We start from the raw sequence: 25,756 nt of genomic DNA on the forward strand, positions 1-25,756 counted from the left end.
TAGCAATCATATTCTTCATCCGTAAAAAGCAATCCTCCTTTGTATTCTGTCTTTTTTTTTGCATTTTTGTTTTTCTGTCAACTTCTCGCGTATTCAGGTAACGATATCAAAGCAATTAATATTGATTGGCGTCTGCATATAATCGTCTGATGAAATCGTCAAAACGTTTATGATCCGGAAAAAACGGAGGCACGTCGGCTGGTAAAATTCGAAGAGGATTTACAGATCTAATTGAAAAGGTTGGCAATCACGGTGAGTTGCCATCATTTAGAGAAAATAACTCGATCTCTCGCGAGCAAAAATGCAAAAATAACCTCCATTAAAGCAGATTAATCCTGCGAATAACAAGTCTGTTTTTGTCATATGGAAAACCGATAATTGTTCTTTTTTTCTATTTTACAATACATAAAGAAAATTGCGCTAATGGAACGAGCGATACCAGGATAATTAACGCAATTCGAATTTATATTTTTTATTTTTATTTTGATTAGAAATCACTTATTTAGCGGAATGAAATTAATTATATTACTATGAGCATGAAAATATATAAATCTAAACAAAGCGATAGCGCATATATAATTTGCACGAAGCATCTTTTTAACTTCAGACGCACACGCAGTTTTACGTGCATCTCTCCGATTTTTTTGCCGTTGTTTTTTTTTCGTGAACGCGCATCACGTCGAAATGGCGTTTATGAAAAAAAAGCTTCCCATGGCGTATAGTCCAGGAGAAGGTCCATCCGAATAAACTCCACCTGGCAGCGTGTTTTGTCTGCGTAATAACTTTTTCGTCGGGAGGTTAGTGGTTTTTCAGAGACGAGGGTTCGATCCGCGGTGGATACATTTTTCAACGGGCGCGTTGTCTTCGTCGTGTGTTGTCTCCCTCTCTCTGTCATTGAAAGGGGACGAGAACAAAAAACGCGGCTGACAGATACGATAGAGAGAGAGAAAGAACTTTGTGTCGGGTACGAGGAGCGTTCACGAGCACAGAGGAGACGATATTACCAGCCAAAACAAACCCCGGATAACCGAGAAAATTAGCTTGGGCATACGTCGCACTACCGAGGTAATATCAAGCTCGATGTAAAGGACCACCTGCGCTGCGTATTAGCGCGTAACTTCGATGCTTGTGTCGCGTTTATGTCTATTTCCGTTTTTACACGATTTTTTTCATCATGCGAAAGGCGACCATCGCTCTCTGTCCGAGGAGCTTTTCTGTCCCGATCTCTCGGCTCTTCGGATTAAAAGTAGAATTTAATCGTCATCTCCGAGCGAGTCACTATAGAAAGCATAAAGTATATGTTGCGTGATTAAGGGAATTAATTAAATTTATTTTATTGAAATAAAAATATTTTAACGAGCGTATAAGTCTTAATATCCTAAAATTAAATTTTTTAAAACAGTTGCATCTCAGTTGAACCTCAAAAGATTTAACTCCAACTTTAATTTACAAATCTCATTCAAATTCCAATTAATAAAGTTTCCAGAGACTTTTAATTGATTCTGTTTTTAAATATGAGATTATTATATCAGAATTAAGGAAACGTAAAAAGAGAGAGAGCAAGAATGCTGACATGAATAGTCGCATGTACTCAACATTATTAATGACTTAATTATTAAAGTTTGTACATTTAATAGCACGTTTTGCGTTTAATACATGCGCGCGACTATAGATATTTATACTCTTATGAAATATTTGCCGGCCTTTAATTATTTTATTACTGCCGATGCGAGGGAGAACATACATAGAGTTGTTTGTATCGCGCAGGGTATTAATAAACTTGGCGCACAACTATGTAAAACTACGTGCGTTGTAACAAAGTGCCGCTATAACTGTAAAGAAATGCTCGCTCGCGTCTTGTAACGTTCTCGCACTATCGCTCTCCCGCGCATAAATCAAATGTCGCCGTATGAGATAAAGAGTTTGCAGCGAGCGTTACGCTCTTCCATTAACCATCCATGAGAACTGTGTAAACGCGCGTGTTTTCTTCCTCTTTTTTGCAAGATATTAAATGAATGCGTCCCGAGATACTTAGCGAGATGAAGAAAAGATAAAATCTCTCTCTTGCTTCTTTTTCTCCACACAATTTTACCCATTCTCAATTTTCATTTGATATTTATCCGCTGGAACACTATAACACGCAGCAATTTATATTTGACGTTAATGAAAGATTATTAGCAAAGATTTAGAAAGATTATTAGTAAGTAAATAAAGAAGTGAAATAAAGAATAAATTCATGAATAATTTCATAATAACTCTTTTTTATTCTTTCATATTTTTTTCTTTTCACGGTAGCCGTATTTTGCGTTTTATTTAGAATTTATTTTTTAGATTTTACGACACGCGAAGATTCCAACTCGCTGTATTTCCGGTAATAGAATCTCCTCACTTGGAGTTCGCGTTATTTCGCTCGCGGCACCCATTCGCGCTTATACTCGCACGTCGCTTCCGTCATGAACCTGTCCGTAGCGTTCGTCAGCGGACGATTCACGATGGTTCGAAACGTAGAATTGAAATCGTAACGACAGTCAAAGTTATATCTCTCACCTTCACGCGATTCCCGCGAACTCGAGGTCCATGCATTTTGAAGCGTCGAATAGAGTGAGAGAGAGAGAGAGAGAGAGTGCACTCTAGGAAACTAACTCACAGGTGATGTCGAAGTTGCGTGGAAAATGTAGAGAGGAGAACAAAGATGGAGATAGCGATGAAAAGAGAAGGTTACAGGAATAATATGACATACGAAAAGTGTGTGTTTTTGAAACAAAAAATATTCCCCAAATATGATATTATCAGATAAGTAAATATTTAAAGATATTAAAAATTATCTGAATTATTTATATATATCTTAGATAATTTCGATATCTTCAAATATATATATAAAAGATGATTTATAAATAATAATAATTTATAAATAATAAGATTAAATAGTATATAAGGAATAATAAATTTACGAGTGAGAGAATACAACGGTACACGCGAGGGTTGGAGTAAAATAAGTACAGGAACTGTATGTAGGGAAAATGGCGAGGGACAGCGCCGTGAGATAAATCTCGACGCTATTTACGTGGGGTATATTTGCGCGTTCATTTGCCGCGGAGTCGAATGTCGCAGACTCGTGAACGAGGGAGTCACGAAGCGATGAGCAGACCAAAGGGAGGGTGCAACAAGGGTTGAACTGGCCTGGCCGGATGGCCGGAGGGAAAGAGAGGAGTGGGCGGGGACGTAAACACAAATTTGAAAATTTTCTCTGGGGTCTCCCTCACGTGCAAACGACACCCGCCGTTCATTAGCGCCCCATGTCGCCCGAAACCTAATCTACAACTCATACACACACGTGCGTGCGACACGCGTAGAGGAGAATCGCGCAGGGTTGGATACGACGACAAGAGAGAGAGAGAGAGAGAGAGAGAGAGAGAGAGAGAGAGAGAGAGAAAGAGAGAGAGAGAGAGAGAGAGAGAGAGAGAGAGAGAAGGGGAGAGAAGTCGTTCGCTATTTACCCGATAAATTCAAACAACTCTCATAAATTTGCGCGATCAGTTTTTGGCTCATCGCCGGGATAATCGCAATCGGCTCCCTTTGTTTCTCTTTTTCAGCATCGAGAATTTTACGGATAATCGCCCAATTTATTTCAGGATTCATTATATTCATACATAGTCGGTTTTTTTCATTTCTCAACGATACATTCGTGAACTTTTATGTCAAATTACATACATATTTTGGAAAATATATTTTTAATGTTCTTCTCCAATGCGTCAAAATTGTATTAGAAATAACCAGCATCAAAATTGTATTAGAGATGAGAATCGTGCTAAGTATGGATTTCTTTATTGAATAAAGATGATTCTGGTTTGAGTCAGATCTGTATTTTAGTGATATTTTATTTCAATACATTTATATTTTTACTTCAACTATAATTATCTGTGTTCAATAATTTTGGCCCAATAATTCACTTTCAATAATTTAAATTTTCGTTTTAAATTTTCGCACAACAGCTTTTATTTCAACTATTCAATTATACTTTATATTTTTATTCAGTCGCTTAATTCACTTTATTTGTCTTATTTAATTTTTATATAATTTTTGTTCTATTTGTGTGTGTGTGTGCATATATTTAGAGAGTAATTATTCCAAAACATTAATATATTAATGTTAAAGATCTTAATAAAGAGCTTGTATCTAGATGAAATTTTTGCGAGATCTGCAAAATTAATGATGGCTTTCTCTCTCTCTCTCTCTCTCTCTCTCTCTCTCTAATACTTTTTAATTATACAATTAAAAATAATGTATATTAACGATTATTGTGTATCATGTTATACATATTTTGAAGCATTATAAATACACCTGCGTTTCCGCGAAATGTATACCGATAATTTGGGTACATGTCAAGCAACGTTTGTAGCCATAGAATAGCATTTGAGTTAGAGGCGTTATTACTTCGCAAACAGTGCCATAACTCTGGGAGAGCCACGGCTTCGGCGTCTCCCTGGCTCGTCTCAGACCCTCGGGTAACTGCGCAAAGTTCTATGCACCGGGTTTAGACATCATGTCATCGTACAGTCATACTGGGAATATGTAATTACGTTGAATCATGCAACCTGAAAACGCGACCGATGTTAATTCCAAATAATATCCCTCAAACATTTTTAAGCAAGAATCCAAGACTGATTTATATTCTTGCGCACATTGTATGTGTGCAGAATAATAAAAACAATTAAAATATTGTAGAATAATGAAAAATGATTTCTCCTAATATTTTATGATAACAGTAATATTATGCTTTTCACATCACGATTTTTCAATATTCGCGTTTGCATTTTCAAGCAAGATGTTTACCGTTACGTATATCGAATATGCGATTTTCCGCGATTTTTCAACGTTTCTGCATAAAACAGCGCATAATCCGAGGCTCTTTTAATGCAAAGATTTTTGCAATATGAAATAATCCCCATTATTATTAAAGTATTCTGAGACACATTTCGACACGGGCTCTCCAGGGTAATCCGGCGACTTTATTACGTGCATCTCGTGGAGCGGCGTTTTCCAAATCCGCAGTCAAAACGGATCGTGACATTTCGTACGAATTAGAGCTTTCTGCCTGTGAGACTTTGGTATTAAAATTCGAGAAGTCACATTCAGTCGTTTATCGGAAATGCAGTTCGGTTACACGATTCGTCTGATTTAATTGCGCGATGTATCGCGCGCACGCTCGTGTGTTTGCGCTGAGCCAATAAAACTGGCACGCCGATCGTTTTTGTCCGAAAACGGTTCTGATAAAGTTAACTGCAACACTAAACTCCGTTGGACACAATCATCGATCCCTTCGTGCAAACGCTCGCGACGATTTTCATTAGTACAGCGCATTGCATTGTCCTAGCTAAGAGACCTTTGATACCAGACTCTTTGAGACTGGGAGGAGGTGAATAAAGAAAGAAAAGAAAGAGATAAACACGAGAAACAAAGAAAGAAGAACATGACAACATGATGAGAAGACTATAAGCGGAGAAAACAAGAAATGAGAAAATAAAGAAAATAATTTGAGATATCTTTTAACGGACGTAAGAAACGTTAATAATTTGTTATTAACTGTCATATATTATGAAATATTTTAAGTGATCAAATATTCCTTTAATTTTATATTTTTCTAACAAAAGTAAAAATTACATATCAATATTGTATTTAATTTCTAGTCTATTATTACTGTATTTCTTTTCTCTATTCTATATTGTATTTAATTTCCATCCTACATTTTTATTCTATCGCGCGAAATGTTATCTAAAATAAAAGATAATATTCCGTTTAGATTTTTATTACGTGAGTTTATTTATATTTGTTAGCATTATCATGAAAAATCGAATGGATCTTTCGTGTAAGACTTACACTTGCCATTTTACAATTAGCAGTAATTTAAAATTTAAATTATTCGCACGTTCATATGATTTGCATTAAATTGTTTGACATTTGTCAAATGATCTACTGACAATATGTACTTATTAGTCTTCTTTTATTCATGCGATTAAATAAGTTGTGCTGAATTTTTCTCACGTGAATTTGAATGTCAATTAGGTTTCGTTCAAATTATTTGGACGGTGGAAAAAACAAACATTTTTGATCGATTACTTGATTCGATAAAGATCGATGATTTTCGCCATTGAATATTACATTTCTAAATTGATACTCTTTCTGTGTAGCGTTATATTTAACCAATCGTTCTTTTTTTACAAGAAATTACGTCCGAGCTACGATTGAGTGTGCTAAGCGCATTTCGATTACGTCGCGTCGTTCTCTTTGGCAGGACGATTCATCACCGATTGGCTTCAATTTCAATCTGTCATCGGGCGATAATTTGCGCGATAATAAATAAGATCCGGTGGATACGTATTTTCTCAGTTTTTGAGTTCATCGATCGCGAGAGCACGACTATACAGCATTCGCGCTGAGACGTAAAACGCCTGCCGCGAGTAATGGCAATCGGCTTTCAAAGTGCCACTACTACTTACAGAATGACGCTGTAAACTTGACGGAACGAAGCGCAGATGCTCACCCTCGGCCTCGCTGTGTGTCGTGTCGGGGATCATCTCGTCATTCATTCATGGCAAGAGAAAACAGGGAGAACGCGGGACGCTCGTTGCATATAGTATAGGGCGATGCAGCTCACCGGGGTGGAATATCCGCAGTAACCGTTGTTCGTGAGAGCGGCCTGGTGTAAATTAATTCTGTAAACTTTCCGCGCCGTATCGCGGACTTACCGGGTGGCGAGGGAAGGGAAGGAACTGTCGGACTTAGAACGCAACGCCCCGCGCTCCGTAAATATGTATTATGTAAATTATTAATTACCGATGCCGCGCGCGCCGAGAAAACCGTGTTTCGCTCGCTGTCAGTCTCTTACGTAGTTAGACAGACTAACGAATCACAATTGAAGCCGGGGGGGCTTTCGAAGGTGCTGTTGAGCGTTAACAACTTGTTTGAATAGGTGTACCTCTGCACTCGCTCTTTATTTACTTGTTCATCCCCTGTTTATGGGAGTATCAATTAATTAGCTTCTACGAAAAGATGCCGCTCATAATCACTTGTTTTTAAACTTGGCTCATTTTCGATGTTAATGGCGTAGCGGAAAAGGGGTGATTTACATCTTGAAACTTTTAATGCGAGATGCAATTATATCATAACGAGATATTTAATATTTGGCAATTAAAATGTAACGAATAATAATTTTGACAGAAATCTGGAGAAATGTCATTTCTCTTCCTCCCTTTCGATTCGGTCTTTGAAAGTTAGGCTGATCCAGAATGACGCTAGTTAAATCGTCGTTTCCCCTCGACGGAGGAAGGATTTTGAGAGTGACGTTTCGGGAAAGGGGTCGAACGCATTTCCGGAAGCGTTCTAATTTTACATTGCGGCGAGCAGCGTGACGCTCGTAAATCTGCGGTTACTGAGGTCCGTTGGTGATGCTGCAGCCCGTCTACTATTTCTCTCTGAATTACCCGACGTTGCTGGCCACATCGCTGGATATCGCAGTCCGCCGACAAGCGATATCTATCCCTGCCGTGAATGCACGCGTTGCACGCACGTGCGCGAATAGGTGTTTGCATATCCGGCGCGACTCGCCGGATGTCGGTGTGTTTCTGCGGCGTTACTACTTTTTGTTTATTTAGAGTAAGGATGACGAAACTATGGATCTCATATCTCGGCCCGTAACGATATACATGATGGGAGAGCAACGGAGAACAGAAAGAAACGAACGGAAATGTTCAATTAAATAAAACAAAGTACGGCAAAAAATCGGATAGTCAGCTTAAACCAACTCAGTTTTCGTGAAAAAAATGAGGAAACGGGATAAAAAGTTTGCGCTGTGCACTCTTGACGCATTAATTTTTAATAGTAAGTACGTCCGTAATATAATACCTTATGCAAAGATGAGAGAAGAACAGATACTTGGCTCTCGATCCATCTACTCGCTTTTCTACTCTCTCTACTTGTATTCCTAATATTATCTTTACTCATATATTTAAAATTAATTTATAATTCATTGTGTTACATAATTAAATTATTTTCTAATTTACTTTCATTATTTACATAATCAAGTATACGATTATAATATTTTGGCACGCTTCTTATGATCCTGAAAACTTTGTTGGAATTATATCGCTAATAAAAATTAGATGTAAATATGCGCATGTAAAGGGTTCGAAATTTTATCTTTTAATGATATTAATACATTATGCGATATTTCCATATTTATCTATTCCCTTTCATATTCTTATAATATATTCGCAGAGTATAATAAGAATATTATCGTAGCACAAAGTAATATACGTTAGTATAGTGAATATTTTTACAGACACGCATGTGTCACGTGTACAACGAAAAAATCGATAGGGTCCTCAATCTTAGGGTTCTCAATTATCGCTCGTGACAATAAATGAGTTATTAATAATATTGAGTTATTAATATTATTTATAAAGGTAAATACATAATTATGACGAAAACGAATTACATAAGTGCCAATACTCATAATTACTGACACTCGCGAAATAATTAAACGTTTAAATCGATTAAAATTATTATAATGCGCTCGCGATGTGATAACGATATATGTAATCTCGTTTACATATATAATGCCTATAATGAATTGAAATTATAATGAATAATTGCAGATGAAATTGTCGGATACTGAATATCTTTACGCGTCAACGGTAAGAAATTTTTTATTACGTTAACACGCGAAAAGAAGATAGAGATGTTAATTTTATCATTATATATGAATTTAATTATTTTTTTGTAAAAATAACGAGTACAAGAATTTTCCAATTTTTTTCATACAATTTTATATAACAATTAAATATTGACAAGCATTTCTCTCGATTACACGCTTTTATTAATTACTAATGATGAGTTAATAATGAGTTTGAAATAATCAAAGCTTTTATTGCTAAATTGCATTAATAATTCAACTTAAATACGTATAATTAATCCGCAATCATTCGAATGACATTAAATTAAAAAAATGCAGATCCCAACGGGTTCGAAGACTTTTAATCCATGCTTTTCGAGCTTCTCTTTTCCAAATTGCTACTCTAAGCGATCGATCATACAGCTTTGCCACATGGCACATTCGATCGTCGGAATCGCAAACTATGATCGCGTGCGTAACCAGTAATTCATCTCGCGCTCGGAGCCTTTTTGCGTTTATCGAGGTGCATGTGCAACGTAAGACAGACCGTGTTCCGCGCTATTCCGCAGAGAGAAGCGCAACACCGCAAAGCCACTCCTATATCACCTTGTGGTTTTGGTTAGAGAACAGAGAGAAAACAGAGAGAGAAAGATAGGGAGAGAGAGAGGAGATAAAAGAGAGAGAAACACGTATCATTCGCGCGCGGATACTGCAGCAAATGGTGATAAGAGCGCCAGCTGAAGGGGTTGCACTGATGAACTATTCTTGAAATGGATTAATGGAATACCACACAAAATTGAAACTATTTGTACTCTCTGCTGAACTGCCCGTATACCATTTCTTTGTGCATGTATTTATAATTTCTATAAATTCCTTTATTATAATTTGTGAGTAATTTATATTATCATATACTCTCACGGTTCGCATTGCAAAATGATATAATTTCTAGATTTAATATTTTTTTTAAATAGATCGAATATCGCGTTATTAAAAAAAGAATAAATAAGTTATTAAAAAACAATAAATAAAATAAAATAAAATAAAAAACTTATATATTTTTAAAACATATTTTAGATAATGATTGATAAATATGTTTCTTTAATTTAGTCTCCCTGTATATGAATAAAAATTTATAAGCGAATAATGCAAAATGATATAATTTCTAGATTTAATATTTTCTTAAAAATAGATCAAACATCACAAGTTATTAAAAAAACAATAAATAAAATAAAATAAAATAAAACTGATATATTTTTTAAAACGTATTTTAGATAATGATTGATAAATATATTTCTTTAATTTAGTCCCCTTATATATGAATAAAAAGTTATAAGCGAATAATAAGAAGTAAAAATATTTCTAATTGTTGTGTAACAACAATCAAAGTTCCAGTTGCAACGATAATTAATTTAGAAAATATTTATATATTTTCATAGTACCGTTCTAAAGGAACTTTCGTTATTACACAAACGCGTAATTATATTTTTATAAATATTCCCGGTTATCGCCAATTACGATGAATCGCGATCGTTAGCGCGAAAACGAACTTCTCGTGCTACTGGTGTGCATCGATTGCTCGACAGTTCCCATTAATCGGATTTGTCCGGCATAAAATCTGTTAATACCGGTGGGGTCCGCGGTAATTAGCAGCCGGTGGCCGGCACTGTAATTTAATAATTGTCGCTAATATTACATCGTTTACTTGCCGGAGGGAGGCGAGGGCGAGTAGAGCGGATAGAGTTCGGCGTTTGCGTCGCACGGGAGCTGCTTTTCTCGTAACCACCACGTTGGTTAGTACGCTGATGGTTAGAGAACCGTGACAAATTGCAACGCGGTATAGCCGATCGAAACGGCCGACTGCAGAGGCGACCAACGAATTTCGTGAAATTGGAAACTGGAAAACCGAATCGAACAAGAGGGCAGGGGGAGAGGGAAGGGAGAACTCCGGAATTTCCAGATTGACACGCGCACGTGCCAAACCACCATGTATAAATTTGCCAGGCTCATAATTGAATAACGATGTTAAAGTCCATGTCATCGACAGGTTACGTATCCTTATTTTATAATTTTGATTCATTTTTCGAGTAACTTATCGATTTTTGTCATTTACATTTTCTTTATAAACGCACCTTTTTTTAATAAAATTTATTTCTTCTTGTTTTTTACTTGTATGCAATCCAGTTAAATAAATAATATTTAAAGAAAAGTTTCTTTCTCACGAAATTTTATAAATCTTATTTTAGCTTTCATATAATAATTTTAAACATATAATAATATTAAAGATTGATAAGCAACTATGAAATATTAATATTAAGTTTATATGTTTTAGAATTTATTTTATTATTATTTTTGATATGTGACAATCATAACGAAAGTATATATAAGTGTAACATAATTATATAATTGAGCTTTTAAATTGTTATATTAATTGAGCTTTTAAATTGTTATATCACGCATTGAATAAATTATCTTCAATTAATTGTCATCATTGAATATTTCTCTCCGAGTGTCACAGCAATGAAAATTTTACCTACGTCGCTTCCTTATCCATAATGTAGCTTTCCATTACGCGTCAGCGTAATTAGCGTAATTTAATAAAGCTTCGTTCCGTCGTACTGTCACGAATTACTGAAATATCAGTTTATCTGGCAATCGTTGCTTTCGTTACGGATTTATACGGTTTGGAATTACGTAACAGTCAAGCTACCTCAATAACGAGTATCTCGCGGAAATGTCATACTTTTTTTTTTTTTTTTTGATAAAGTGCATTTATACTCGAGAGCTTGCGCGAAGTTGCCATCAACAAATTCTCCTTAAATATTATATCATGTATTTTTTAATGCACACATAACTCTTAGAGATGATAGATGCTTTAATTTATTATGTATATAATTTCTGATTATATACAAGTAGATATATACAAGTTAGAGCAATTAGTGTAATTTAACAAGTGTGTATCTTGTACGATTTTAAATTGCTTTGCCATCAAATTTGTATTTGGCTCTATGTGCTCTTTTATTTAATTTACTCCGTGTTATAAATTTATTTGATGTGTTTCGTTTGAAATGTCAACATGTCTAGTTTTTAGTTTAGCAAGTCTAATTAATTATAGTATGATATTTATTTCATGTTTTTTGCTTTTTATTAAAATGATTACACGAAATAACTGCTAATGTTAATGGAGATTAAAATTGAAATTTTATATATATTGTATATATATATATATATATATATATATATATATATATATATGATTTTTTAATGTCACTCATCGAAGTGATCATCGCACTAGCGATAATCGCATTTGCAAGGTGTTCATCGATAACGTTTGTCAATAAATTATTAGCGGTGCTTATCGGCACTGCAATGATTTGTGAATTGCAATTTGTCGAACGCGCGATCGTGCATGATTAACGAAAAATCCATTATTGCGTTTGGGTGATACTTAATGACGAACAAATATAAAGTAATATTATTGGTAAATTTTATAAATTGTTAATCAACATTGTGGATTAAAAATTAGAAGATATTCCAGAAACCAACATATTTGAATGAGAAATGATAATGTTAACTTACACATAGCACTAAAATTTCTTATTCACCTATTGCATTACTTTTGTCAATATAAATTGCAATTTATCTGTTTAACTCTTTTAAATATTTAGCAACGCATTGAATATTTAATAAAATATTAAATTCTAACATCCTTCTTCTGTATATCTGCTGCATATATATACACTAAAAATATGCAAAAAAGACAATAGATAAAAGTTGCAATTATAAATATAACGTATTAGTTGTTAATATAACATATTATAGGGAATGCACACAGACGCTGAATTACACTTTGTTTAATAGATGCGATTATCGGTGGTCGATTTTAATACATTTATCATATCACGCGTATCAGTCGGATGTACAATTTATCTCTCTCCCTTTTCCTCCCTTTTCCGATAGGATAATATCGCGTTGCGTTATTATCGCTAATCCGCTTCAGGATCGTTTTGTCGAAATCACACAATGGTGAATTTTGTAAGCGGGTCGGCGAGGTATTGAATCAAAATTGTAATTTCCAATAACACTTTGCACGCGATCGGGCAATGCTGCAGGGATGATCCTATACTAAGCTCGATAATGCGGCCTGAAACTCGATTTCCGAGGTTATTGATATCGAAACTACCGCTTAGGATTTTAAACTTTCGCATCAATCTCGCGATTTCTGCCGTTATATCGGAATATATTGTTAGAATATCTCGGGATTTGCAAGTCTCTTGCGAGCAGAATCGAAGATGAATTTTTGTAAAAAGATTAAAGTACTATAAAGCATTTCCTCCACATCGTTGGAGAATCTGTACCAATGTTTAATGAGATTTTTGGTTTACGTGGGGATAACGGATTAAGTCGTAACTTTGTCTCTGGAGTTTCTCAGACTCCACAAAGTTTCGCTGTCGCGTGACTCGAGGAACAGTCATTAATGAAGTTAAACAAAGCGAAGACAAAAATTTACTTAGAAACCCATTTAACCTCAATATCCCTCGACTTCTCTCACGTAAGCTAGTATTACAAGTATACAATCGTGAGTTGGAAGAATAACACGCTGTACACGCTCTTTTCTTTCTTTATGTGTCATATTTAAAGTAAATTATAATTTACCAAAATATATAAAGTTAACGCGTGCACATCACGTGCTGGAATCTATTTAGAAAAAAAAAAATTTAGCAAGAATATCTCTCAAGTTCTATTTTTTAACTTTTGTCAAACGAAAAACAGGGAACTTTAAAGAGATGCAGTTTCGGCCACAACTAGAATTAAATCATAAATAACGTGTCAGATTTTTCCGACACGCAGCAGTATTCATCTCGCTCTTTTCTCGCGATCCGCGAAGCGTGCTCTCGAAAGGCGGTCACAATGTATTCATCGCGCTCGTTTATCACTGTCCATCGCGTATTTCCACAATGAGAGTCATCGACGACGGAGGAGCGTTCTCGCTCGGCGACAATATGGGGATGCGCCGCGCGAGGGGAATGGTTGCTATTTTTTTATGGCTGGACGAACGTTTAACAATGCAATACGTCCTCGTATCTTGCGCTGGACGTCTGTGTCGGCTGGTCAATAAAAAAAAAAGAAAAAATGGAAATAAAAAAATAAACGCCGTCGCGCGGTGCGCCGCAAGCTGCAATTCCGATTCCGCCGGCGGCTTTAAAGTCAAGTTGTTGCAGCTGCTGCAGCGGCGACGGCGGCGAGCTCGTGTTCCACGATCCGATGAAACGGAGAGAGAGCTAAATTCCGCGGAGTCCATAAATTTTTGCTTCGTTAGAGAATAGCTCCGGCTTCCTCGATATATACACGTATGTATCGGCGGAGCATATTTCACGTGACACGTATACGCTGGACGTGCGAGTATATCGGTGCAACGTGGAAAGAGTTATTTGCAGGAAACAATGTTGATATGGAAATGTCAAAGTTCCATCGCGGTCCATTGCGCTGCGCGCGCTATGCTATTTCGCCGCGGTAACGATTTTCCGATCGGGTTCTCATTTAATGAATGCAATTCGTTATTGATACAACCTAACGATAACGTGTTAATCCTTATACAAGTTTATTAATGAAATTTTCTACAGGGAAAAATATATTATCAAATATTTTTGGATAAACATTTTTAGCTTTTTTATATTTAAATGAAAGAAATGGAAAAATTCTTTTTGTATTTAAATGAAATAAAGATTGACGAATAAAATATATATTTATTTTCACTTAAATATAATATTATATTCGCACTATTATTAATGTAATTAGTAATGGAAGAGTGTTTCTTTTTTATATTCATTAATTCCGATTATGAAAAAGTTAGAAAATTGTTTCTTTACGTCTTCTTCTTTTTCTTTACTTTTAATTTACATCATTCTTTCTTTCATTTGTCCATTTCATATTTCTTCAAAATAATATTCGTTTTTCCTAGCTAAAAGCAAATAATTTTACTCATTTATGCATTTCATTATGTGATTAAAAGTATTGATCTTTGTGTTTGTATGCTGATAAGTAATTCTATAAATTTTTTTCTGATATAAATTTTATATCATCGTGATTATTTTTTTACTTTAAATATATTCAATCTTTTCATTTTTTATTAACTCTTCTTTAGCTTGAAATCGTCGACCTGATATGTTTATTTCAAATGTTTCATCTGGCCAATTCGAGTCCGCGCGATACTCGTTTATTTCATTATTGATTTTATATAAATCGCGCAACCGCGCTTGGTAACGTCCTCGTCTTATTTTCATGCTTCTTCGGGAATGAGGTCGAAAGTATTCCGCACAATTCACAGGTATCCGCTTGTGTACGAATACGATACTTTTTCGACGTATATAACCTCGGTCCAGAGAAAAGTTTATCCTAAGTACGCGGCGTGACTTCTTTCCAACTCTGTACGCGAAATGCCAGAAATGCCTGCGAACGAAAACGCAACCGTTGTGAAAATAAATTTCTACGGGGTTGAGAAAAGACTTATAACGTGACACCAGTTATAAATTCTTGCGTTTTCGCCGATACTTCGAAACAGACGAGATGAACGAGGAGAAAAGTAACTTTATTGGTCGGTTCTTCTTGCTTTCTCTCGTCGTCTTCGATTGTACAAGTGAATTAAATTCGACGAGTTCTATCTTTTATAAAAGCCAACCTTAGTTTCCTCCAATGATCTTTCGTTTGTTGAAAAATAATGTTTCTACAGTATCTTTTCCCAAAAGTAACGGATAGGACTTTCCATCGTTAATATATTATACTGATTTTCTTCTTCTAAAAAGGGACTATTATTTGAATGTTTCAACACATTCGCTTCTTTCTCCTTCATAAATTTTATCGTTATCTTATTATAACCGGAGAAAGAGAGCCGTGTTCATCTTTCTTCTGTCCACGTAAATCCCTGTACCGGTAATAACTTGCACGTGATGCATACGGAATATTACACATTTGTATACATTCTCACGACAGCGCGAGCAGAAAAATAATCACGGCTCTCTTCATGCGGAGGAGCGAAAACACGTAGCCGGCACTTTCGAAGGTACACCCTTGATGTTTGCTCCGTCGATTGCGTGCTCGGAATTTTCGTCGGATACACCAATGTATTCCGCCATTTTTCCCTAACCGAAATCCAATTTCCAACGTCCTTGAGACGACTTGACTGTATAAAAGGGCAAAAATTGCAATCATATTTTTTATAATAATTATCTATAATACTTCGTAAAGCTTGTGATCAATCTAGAAGTCATTCAGATAATATGCACTGCCGTAAATATCAAAAAATAGAGCGGCATAAGAACGTGTCATAGATTCGTGAATCATCGAGAAGCGAGCCATCCAATGTAAGGATATCGGGAAATTCGCGCGAGGTCGGGAGATTTTAGACGTAGAATATATTCTCACGCACATACATACACACACACGCGTCGTCTTTACCGAGATGGTTCCTTATCGCGAAGTTTAGGGCGTTGACGTTGATAGGGTGGCGTGGGGGTTGAACTGCCTCCCCCGTGCCGAGAGGCAGGCAAACGGCCCCTACTGCCTCGGCTTAATCTGTTTAATCTGCCTAATCCGTTCCATGCCGATTCTGTTCGCCGCCGCGAGTCTAACCCTTTATCTGCAGCACTCGACGATAGTAATTCATGCGTTACCAGTCCCCAGAGCACGATCACGTGTTTTCCCCGTGGGAAGATTTGGATATATCTATTCTGCAATTCGGATGGTATTTTTGAGCTTGGTGAATTAGCATATATTGTATCCGAAGACCAGTCATTGAATAATTTTATTCTGATACTCGAATTGAATCGATTCATAAATAAATTAATTAATTCGCGAATTAATTGTTAAAAATAATTGATTTGCATTTTTCCAGCATCAATCCTAGTGAGAAATACAGGCTTGACAGTAAGATGTCGAGAAATCGTACCTTCGATATGCAAAGATATATTCTCTAACACAATTTATAACATTTAAATTAATTCAGGACGCTCCGCATCATTTTCGAGTCGATTTAGCTAATTCGCCTCACGATTAGACGCACCGCAGCCGTAGACCTCAATTTATCCATATCCGTAGCCAGTAATTCATACTCTAGCATGTCCGCGCGCAAACCTCAAGAGGAGCACTAATTATCTCCATGTGAACAACCGTGTTCGAGAAAATTAACACGCGCGTATTAGCTGTCCGTATAAAATTCGTGTTCGCGTCAACATTAACAATTGATAATCGATCAAAATAAATATAAGCCATCTGCAAACGTTGGCTAGTCCACTTTCTGTCCACAGATACCTTGTGTTTAAGAAGTAAATATTATCCAATGGCGATCTCATCTCATACTGGCTAAGAAGTATCATTAGATAATTCAATTTATATAAAAATCTTTTAGAGCTCTTAATACGTACAGTAATTAATTAATTGATTGAGAAAATATTGTTGAATTAAATTAAATATAAAATTATTAAGTAAAAATCAATTAATATATAAAAATTAAATATATAATTACACATAAGAAATATTTTGTCATTTGAAAAAAACGACATCACACACATTCTGAGCCATTATAAAATTAACTTTAAGTTGTATTTTTATTTCGGTCGATATAAAATTAAGAATGCAAATAAACATTTTCAGAGAAAATTTCGAATTAAAACCGTATATATATAGTTACTTTTTAATTAAATTTCTTTTTCCACCTTTATAATTTCTTTTTTTCTGTTTGAGAATTAGACACATCTTAGTCTCTTTGCACAGATGCCAGTGAGCACGTCGCATTTTCCGCCGCAATTTTAATTTCGCGCGAACATGTTATCCATAATAAAACAAATTTTTACTGCAAATAGTATGTTAATAATATATTTATTTGTTATTTTAGAAAATTTATAATCAGTAAAATAATAATGAGTTTTTTCCTCCTTTTTCATCGAGTTATTCTAGTTTCTGTTACATTATTATTATTATATACTCTTTACGTGTGCGTGTATAATATATATACATAAATATATTATTAAAATAAAAATGTGAACTAAGAAAATTACTAAATCGATTACCAAGCTGTCGCAAGTATCTTAAGCCTGTTTCGCAACAATATTTATAGTTTATTCTAATTTTAATTTCTCTACTTAACTCCGTGCCACCGTTGTTCAAAGCTCTCAAGCAGTCAAGTGGCGTAAACAAACGTCCTCGATTTCGCAAAGCCGGACACTTTGGGGCGATAATGGGCGCGTTGTTGTACGAAATGGGCATTACATTAGGCGGTCTGATTTTCACTTTAATGGAGTTCCGGAAGCGTGAAGTTTAATGGAAACAGTGGGGTTGCGAGCGCAGTTGTGAGAGCAGCTCTCTTTCTCGATGGGGCTAAAACTGGCTCTTGATAGCTACTCGTGAAAACGCGTTACGCGTAGAAATATATCGATGCATATGTGTTACGGTGATTATATAAATTTATTTTGGACGCCAGATTCTAGGCTAAAAAAATGCACACGCCAAGTAACGACGTTTTCTAGGAAGATTTTTCGAATAAAATGCAAAAATCCTCGAAAATGTTACAACGTTATTCCGTTCAATGTCCCTAATGAGTTTGAAAACGCTCAAATATCAGAAACGGAGCCAACACAAAATAAATTAAAAGTAATTAGTAATTGAAAGTATATCGATTTATATCTTTAGCAATCAGCGATGTCACGTCGCGATTTTTTCCTATCTTTTTATTTATTCAAAATGACAAAAAATCTGTCGGAAATATTAGTAAGTGTAAATCATGTAATCATAAACGAGGAAAAGTCAAGGAGGAAGAGAGATGGCGAGAGAACGAGAGGCGAATATCGGATTAGCGACAAAAGTTTAGTAATTGAGTGATAAGTGAGGCCGAGAGCAAGGGACAGGAATTTAGCAGGCGGACCATCCCTTTGCTCCAAAACGGAAGCAAAGAGTGACACGAGTCAAAGAGAGGTCGGAAGCAAAGAGGTGAATGACGAGGAGGAGTCGGAATAAGGGAAAGAAGGAGATAGAATTAGACTGTAGGCAGAGATAATTAACGAGTTAATGCGAGTCGTTGCCTCTCAAATTTCCTTCCCGCAAGTGTCATGTTGTGGTTAGAGAAAAAATCTCGAGAGACTGCACTTCGTCTGAATTTTGGATCAACTTAAGTATTCATGTTCGTACGGAACGAGCGTAATCTCTTTTCGCGACATCGCGATTAAAATATTTATAAAGTTTTATTCATTATAAATCTTTAACACGTGCGCGTCTGGAAGCTTTATTAAAGTATCGATTGCTTATTATTCGCTAAACGATGATTAAAATCGTGTATTCTTACATATTAATTTTATTCTTAAAGTATTTATACTTTATATTTAAAGTACATTCAGATTTTGTAACGAAGTTTTACGTCTGAAACAGTTTTTGCCGTAATGTTAATATTTAACTCTCGGATAAAAAAACTGGGTTAGAGATATCAGTTTGGCAATGAGGAGGAAGATACTTCGCGAAGATAGCTTCGATGTTTGCAGGAACGCAAGGTGGAGGAGTCTGTTCGTATAGCTTCGGAAAACAAATATTTACGTTGAGCCAAGCCATCCTTCTTGCGTGTCAGAAACGTATTTAATGCCAGCAATAAGGAAAGGGGTGCGGGATGATAAGGGCAAAACAGCTCAGCGGTCTTGTTTCGAAAAAAATTCATCCATTGCGAAATATCGGGAAAAACGTCGATATACCATTAATCTTTTTAAGCAAATATTTAAAATATTTTTAATTAACTTATTTTAATGCATTTTTAAAAATCAGAAGTGTATAATTTCAATATTATACTTTGTGCTTGATATTCGAAAATTGACACAATGAAGCAATATCCGGTCTCGTCTATTCTCGGGCCTGTATTATTGGGTCATCTCGTATAAGAAGAATTATTAGATTGTTTAAACAGTGAATTGCATTTAATCAGTTTTATGCTGAAACTGATATTGTCAGCGCATTTATTATACGCAGCAATATCAATATCGAAATAAATTAATGGCTATTATCGAAGCCCGATGTTCTTTTAATGGGGGCTGCTACGTTATGCATGCATTTTATCAAACGACAAAAGGGCTCTTATGAAATCGAGATATTAAATGCATAAACGAACGAGATAATATTGAGCTATTAAAAAACGTATATAATTTATATATCCTAATTTTAAAAAAGGAAAATACAAAAAGCTTTGAACAAATAATTGATATAAAAATTCATTTATTTTATTATTCTTTTTTTCATGATTTTACATCAGGAGCAAAATTTTTTAAATTTTATATCACGTCAATAGATAATCAGATGGTTTATACCAAAATTTGACTTTATATAAAACCGATAATATAAATAATTATCTCGCGATAGATCAATTAATAACGGAGAATAAAGGATCGTACATATAATATAGAGAGTAGTGTAGTTAGTTACGTACCTTGGTAAATGTGAGGGTAGCTATCGGTGGTAGACGAGGTAGATTCGGATAATAGAAGCTTCCCGCGGGATGTGCCGGATATCGGGATGTGATCCTGTAAGCGATTCCTTGGGGCTGCGTCGGCCAGTTGGCAGCCGTGAATGTGAAACCGTTATCCGTGCCTCCATCCAGCGGGTCGAGCTGTTGAAAAAGGAACAGCGGAGAGTGGTTTAAACGGGGACGTGAATTTCCAAGCATTTGTGGATTTTAGCGAAATGACAAAGCGCGCGGCGCGACTTGCGGAGATAAATGTATGAATTATATTTCGCGACCGGCGCGATGCACGAATGCCTGACTTTCCGGAGGCTGATTCAAACGCGATTCACGTTGTATCCACGTATGTACATAAATATTTCATAATGTCGCGTAAATTAAAGCGCTTTGATATGCTTTCCTTACAAATAACGGTGGTCCAATAACATCGAACAAATAATACTGATCATGTAATGCAGAGATAATTTCTCTCTCACGTTATCTCTCGATATTTTTCGGATTTTAAGCTTCGTAAATTTCGATTTTACGTCGACCGACAAATCTTGATTGGCATAAATCATTTTTGAAAAAAAAAAAAAAAAATACATTTCAATATCCTTTCACGCGAGACAATTTTCGACCATATTGACACGTTTCGAGCAACATTAATTTGACATCGCTAGACGTAATTACCTCGACGGTAACGGTATCGACCCAATTGCCCTCGACGCACAATTGGAAGGAATCCACGCCTACGAACCAATCGGGACTGGGATTGATGCGCGCCATAATGCTAATTATAGTGTGATTGCCATCCAAGAAGGCTCGAGTGACGCTCGTGCCTTCGCCTTGAGGTATCGGCGGGCCCGCGAAGGAGTGCAAGCTATTGGGCGAATCCCCGTCCGTGTCCAATCCATCGGCTCTTCCGGTTTCCACGTACAATCTGACGCCCGTAGACAGTCTCTCGCCTAATCTGTACAGGGTGTAAGTCGAGTCGTGCGTTCGACCTGGAAAATAATACACAATTGCACCTCATTAAAATATTTCAACTTTTTCGAAAAATTCTGTGATAAATCGTTGCATCGTTAAAGGAGAGAAAAAGAGGAGATCCTCTCTCTCGATGCTATACATCAGACATATTTCGCATGAATATTTCATTCGCCCGAAGCGGCGCCTGTTTGTTCACGTTACGAAACGCGACGATTACAGTGTAAGCGTCGGTATAATCCTTATCCAAGCGGCGGCGAAACAACGACCGCGCCGCGATGCAAATGCATTTAACAATCAATTACTCTTGCCAAGCAGCCCGAACCCGGGAAAACCGTCTCTCGTCGTCCCGCTTTCGTTGCGGGGCACGCTAAATAGCGCGCGTTTAAGGCGCTTCGTTAACGGCGATTCCTCCTTTTGTAGTCGCGAGCAGCCGCGGACGACGAAAGCCGCTCTCGAGATAGCCGAATTAATTCCGAGCGAGAGAGAGAGAGAGAGAGAGAGAGAGAGAGAGAGAAAGAGAGAGAAATATGGAGAGAAGGAGAAAGAGTACTGAATTTATAGTCAATTAATGTACCCCGCTCGAAAGTCGTTGTCCGCCATCCCGGAAATAATGCGCCACCCTTACAGACGAGCCTTACGCACAAACACACGCACACCGACTTCCTCCTCACGCGACTACATGCATACTAACGCAATCCTGAAAAATCCCTCGGACGATCGTCTCTGACGCTTTTCACCCCGTGTCTCGTCGGTTTCACCCCGGACCGGCATTCATCGTCACACACGATTTAACGATCGATCGACGGCGAATAAACTACGACCCGGGCGCCTCTGAAAAACTAACGTCGCTCCAGACGGGGGATTTTGCGGCCGGGTATTGTGCGCTACACGTGCAGCTTCCGCTGCGCCATCCGTTCGCTTCTCCTCCACGCGAGTCTCCTTTTTACCAAGGACTCGCGGAATTTTAAAACAGGGATCGGCAAAACATCCGGCGCAATTAAACGCCGCGCGTCGCGCGACTCTTGGGCAATTTTTGCGGTGCTCGCGCATTTTAAAATACGATAAACGCTAAAGTTGAATAGGAAACAATTGTTTTAATTAATTAATCTCCATTTGCAAAGTTTCACATATTTTAGGAAAGAGAAAAATAATTACATGCTTGTCAGATAATATAATATTAATATAATAATATAATAATAATTATAAAAAATGGATAATAATTATAAAACTTTTTTGTCTACGCTGTATATTAATCAGCTGTATTTTTTTAATGCGTCGAGTTAATCGCCAAAACGAGTTACGCTGCGGCTTCTCGTACCATTGCCACGAACAAACTCGAAATGTAGCTTTCAAAGGGATCGAAATAGTTCTCCTGCCGAGTTCGAAGGAGACGTAATTAGTTACGAAATTAGTAGAAACCGCGAGGGATATGGACTGCGTGCGTTGGCAGATTTTACGCAGAAAGTCCGAAACAGACTGTTTCGTTGCAGTTTCGACGTGGCCCCGTCACTTTGTCGTAAGAATCGAAGATTGTGAAATTCGATGAGAGAACGTATTCGGATATTGTTATTTTTTACCATTACTTTTAAATAAAAAATTATACTCTCTACGTTTCTCGAGCACAAACGTAAAGATAATTTTTATAAAATTTTTGCGACTTACAAATTGCAAAATGACATCTTTACTTTATTTTTGTTTTATGTTTTGCTTATGATACGATTTAACTTTTATACATGGCAATGTTATATGTTCCCTAAACGAGAGCGAAATATTTCTTCTTTGATTCGTTAATTAAATTGATATATTTTCCATTTTCAATTAAATCTCAGTAAATTATAACCCTTTGTACAACTCTTTGTGCAGCGCGCTTGCGAGCTAATTCAATAGACACGGTAAAAATATTAGTCATTTCGTTCATGGTAAAAGTAAGCTAAAAAAGCTATTAGGATCGGCTCGTGGCTTAAATTTGCCTCTTTAATTAGATTAATTAGTATCGACCCGCCTCTCACAGTCGCTCCAATCTGATCCCTGTCTGTCTTGCAACGCCTTCCCTTCTATCTTGCCCTCGTGCTCGCCTCGGGCAGACAGAATTTATGAATGAATATTATCCCGTCCCTTTGAAGCTCTCTCTAACCTGTCTCTAACCGGCCGGTAATTTCATCAAGACTTAAATAGACGTTGATTCCATTCCGCAAATTACATTCGCAAACAGTGGCGTTTTATTAATTCCGCTCGTTACTGGCGGCGAAGTCGCCTCTTTTCAGCCAGTGCCTCGTTCTTTGGGCGAACTTGTATTAATGATTACTATTCAGGAAAATCTTCGGAGACACGTCCGTTTTATATTCCGTGAATCGCGGAGGTGAAGAATAAGAATTCGCGGGAAGAGATCAAAATAAAGTGAACGTACAAATAAGAAATAGTAAAGTCCTGTCTTTTTTTATTTATTAGATTTATAAAAGAAAAATACTAAGTCAACGCGTTTGATTTTGACTTCAAATTTAATTATCTTTTTGACACGCGTCATGAAAAATAAATGCGAATAAAATTCATGATTAAAATTAATAAATTGCATTCTCGCGACCAACCGGAAATTTGTAGATTTCGTGGGTGATTTTCTTCGCACATGCAAAATTTTTGCGCGGTTGATGAAATTTATAAAAGAAAAATACTAAGTCAATGCGTTTAATTTTGATTTCAAATTTAATTATTTTTTTGACACGCGTCATGAAAAATAAATGCGAATGAAATTCATGATTAAAATTAATAAATTGCATTCTCGCGACCAACCGGAAATTTATAGATTTTTCGTGGGTGATTTTCTCCACACGTGCGAAATTTTTGCGCGGCTGATGAAATTTAATCTGAGAGTTGTTCAATATTATTAGAAATTGAATATTATTGAGAAGTACTCGATAAAAATAAACGAATTTTGTCGTAAATATTTATCATAAATTTGCGCACGAAAGTTTAAAATAAGTAAGATATTCGATTCGATCAATCTATTGAAACTGTTGGAAACTTCTATTCGCTTGCTCTCTCTTTTTCTGTTTATATGCAGCGACCCCCATATTCGAGTGGTAAGAACAGGAGCTATGAAGCTTGGAACGAAGATTGACGACACGACGAACACGAATAGTGATCTTGCGATTCGACTCGCGAAATTCAATGTCATTGGATTTAAACTTTCTACGACAAAATCAATCCGCTCCAACGACCATCATAATTTACCTTGTCGAAGAATTCACGCGAGGCGCTGAACCGCGAATCCTTTTACGATAATTGTATCCTTAAAACGCGATTCGATGGAAACGTCGCGTATTATCAAATAATTCACGAATAGTATTAAAATTTCTATTTATTTAGCAGAAAAACTTGATAAAAATTCAACAGTACATGTATATTAAAAAAATAAATTATTAAATTTATTTTAATCTCTTAATGTAATTTTTAGCATCTCGAAGAAATGCATAAACGATATATCAGATGAAACACGATGATCGCTTTTCGAGAATATTCTAGGAGTAAATCTCCGCATAATATTCGGGCAGGTACTATATCAAACATATCCCGTGTCTTAAAGCGGTCGAATTCCTGATGAACAAGAGGGATAAGAACAATGTAAAGCCGGGAGGAGAAGAGAGCTCCGGGCCATCCGGATTGGCTGGTGGTGCTTCATTCAACGAAATCGACCGGGCCGTAATTGAAATGCGAACAAAGCTCTCTCGTGACAATACGCGACCTTTAATTAGTACCGCGGCCTAGGAACGTGCCAACGGCGACGAGCGGGGTTCGTCGAACTTATCCGTGAAGTTTCGGGAAGTGCTTAGGGCAAACAAGCGTGATTTGACAAATTGCTCACGATCGCGCCGAGAAAGACGAGATCGTTCATTCCGGTGGCTGAAGAATGAACGTCTCGACAGCGCGCGTCGACATCGAGATTGATAAATTCGCCGGCGCGCGATGGCAGAGGGTAGAAGTCGGATTGATGGTCGCGCGGAGCTGAGTTTCGAGCCGACTGTAAATGTTTTCGGTTCCTTCGTGTCGGGGGAAGCAGGAGAGAAAGCCCGGATTGGACCGCCCGGATGAAAATCCGCAGCAGGAAGACCAGCTCTCCTCGTCTCTCTCTTTGCCGGCAGTTTTCTTTGTTCGTCTTCATTTTCCCCCGGAATTGGCGCCTGAGAGAGAAACAACTTTTCAACTCTTTCCCGAGAGTGCCGAGAGTTAGGTTACGAAGATACTCCGCCCTGGAATAGAGGAGAGAGGCGGCGTGAGAGGTTACGCTACATATATTCGATATTCGATCCACGAAACTTTCCTGTATTCCATGGAATGTTCTCCGGAGCTCGGATCATGGAAATTATAAGGATCCGGGAAGAGAGGCCAAGTCTCTTAAGGACGTGCGATACCGCGCACAGATTTCTTCGCTCCACTTTTTCCACTCTATTCCTCTCGACACATTCTAATATTTCGAGGATTTTATCCTATTCTCGCGATCCTATTATCTATTTGAAAGCGCACTTTCGCGCTTCGTTTTTTGTTCGGTTGAAAATCCGTTGAATACGGTTGTGTGCAGCTTAAAAAGTGAAATATGTAATAGAGAGAGAAGGAGAGAATTTTTATTTTAGTCCATC

General features: G+C 36.8%; 1 protein-coding gene and 1 long non-coding RNA gene across 2 annotated transcripts in view; one reads left to right on the forward strand and one right to left on the reverse strand.

Annotated features, from left to right (window-relative positions):
* LOC145972318 (spondin-1) overlaps positions 1-25,756 on the reverse strand; it is a 202,351-nt gene that overhangs the window by 23,947 nt on the left and 152,648 nt on the right. Inside the window, exons 3-4 of the mRNA XM_083100835.1 lie at positions 20,829-21,142; positions 20,124-20,303 (exon numbers count right to left, since the gene is read on the reverse strand). Of these exons, the coding sequence (XP_082956961.1) occupies positions 20,124-20,303; positions 20,829-21,142 (494 nt within the window). The remainder of the gene's footprint in view (positions 1-20,123; positions 20,304-20,828; positions 21,143-25,756) is intronic.
* Positions 18-24,512, forward strand: LOC145972324 (uncharacterized). The gene is made up of 3 exons (XR_014439134.1): positions 18-252; positions 803-1,065; positions 24,184-24,512. It is a non-coding gene; the product is annotated as an uncharacterized LOC145972324 (long non-coding RNA).

The sequence above is a fragment of the Camponotus vicinus genome, unplaced genomic scaffold (assembly GCF_025532165.1).
Source record: "Camponotus vicinus isolate PSW18456_S1 unplaced genomic scaffold, iyCamVici1.0 SCAF_1, whole genome shotgun sequence".
In the NCBI taxonomy this organism is placed as follows: domain Eukaryota; kingdom Metazoa; phylum Arthropoda; class Insecta; order Hymenoptera; family Formicidae; genus Camponotus; species Camponotus vicinus.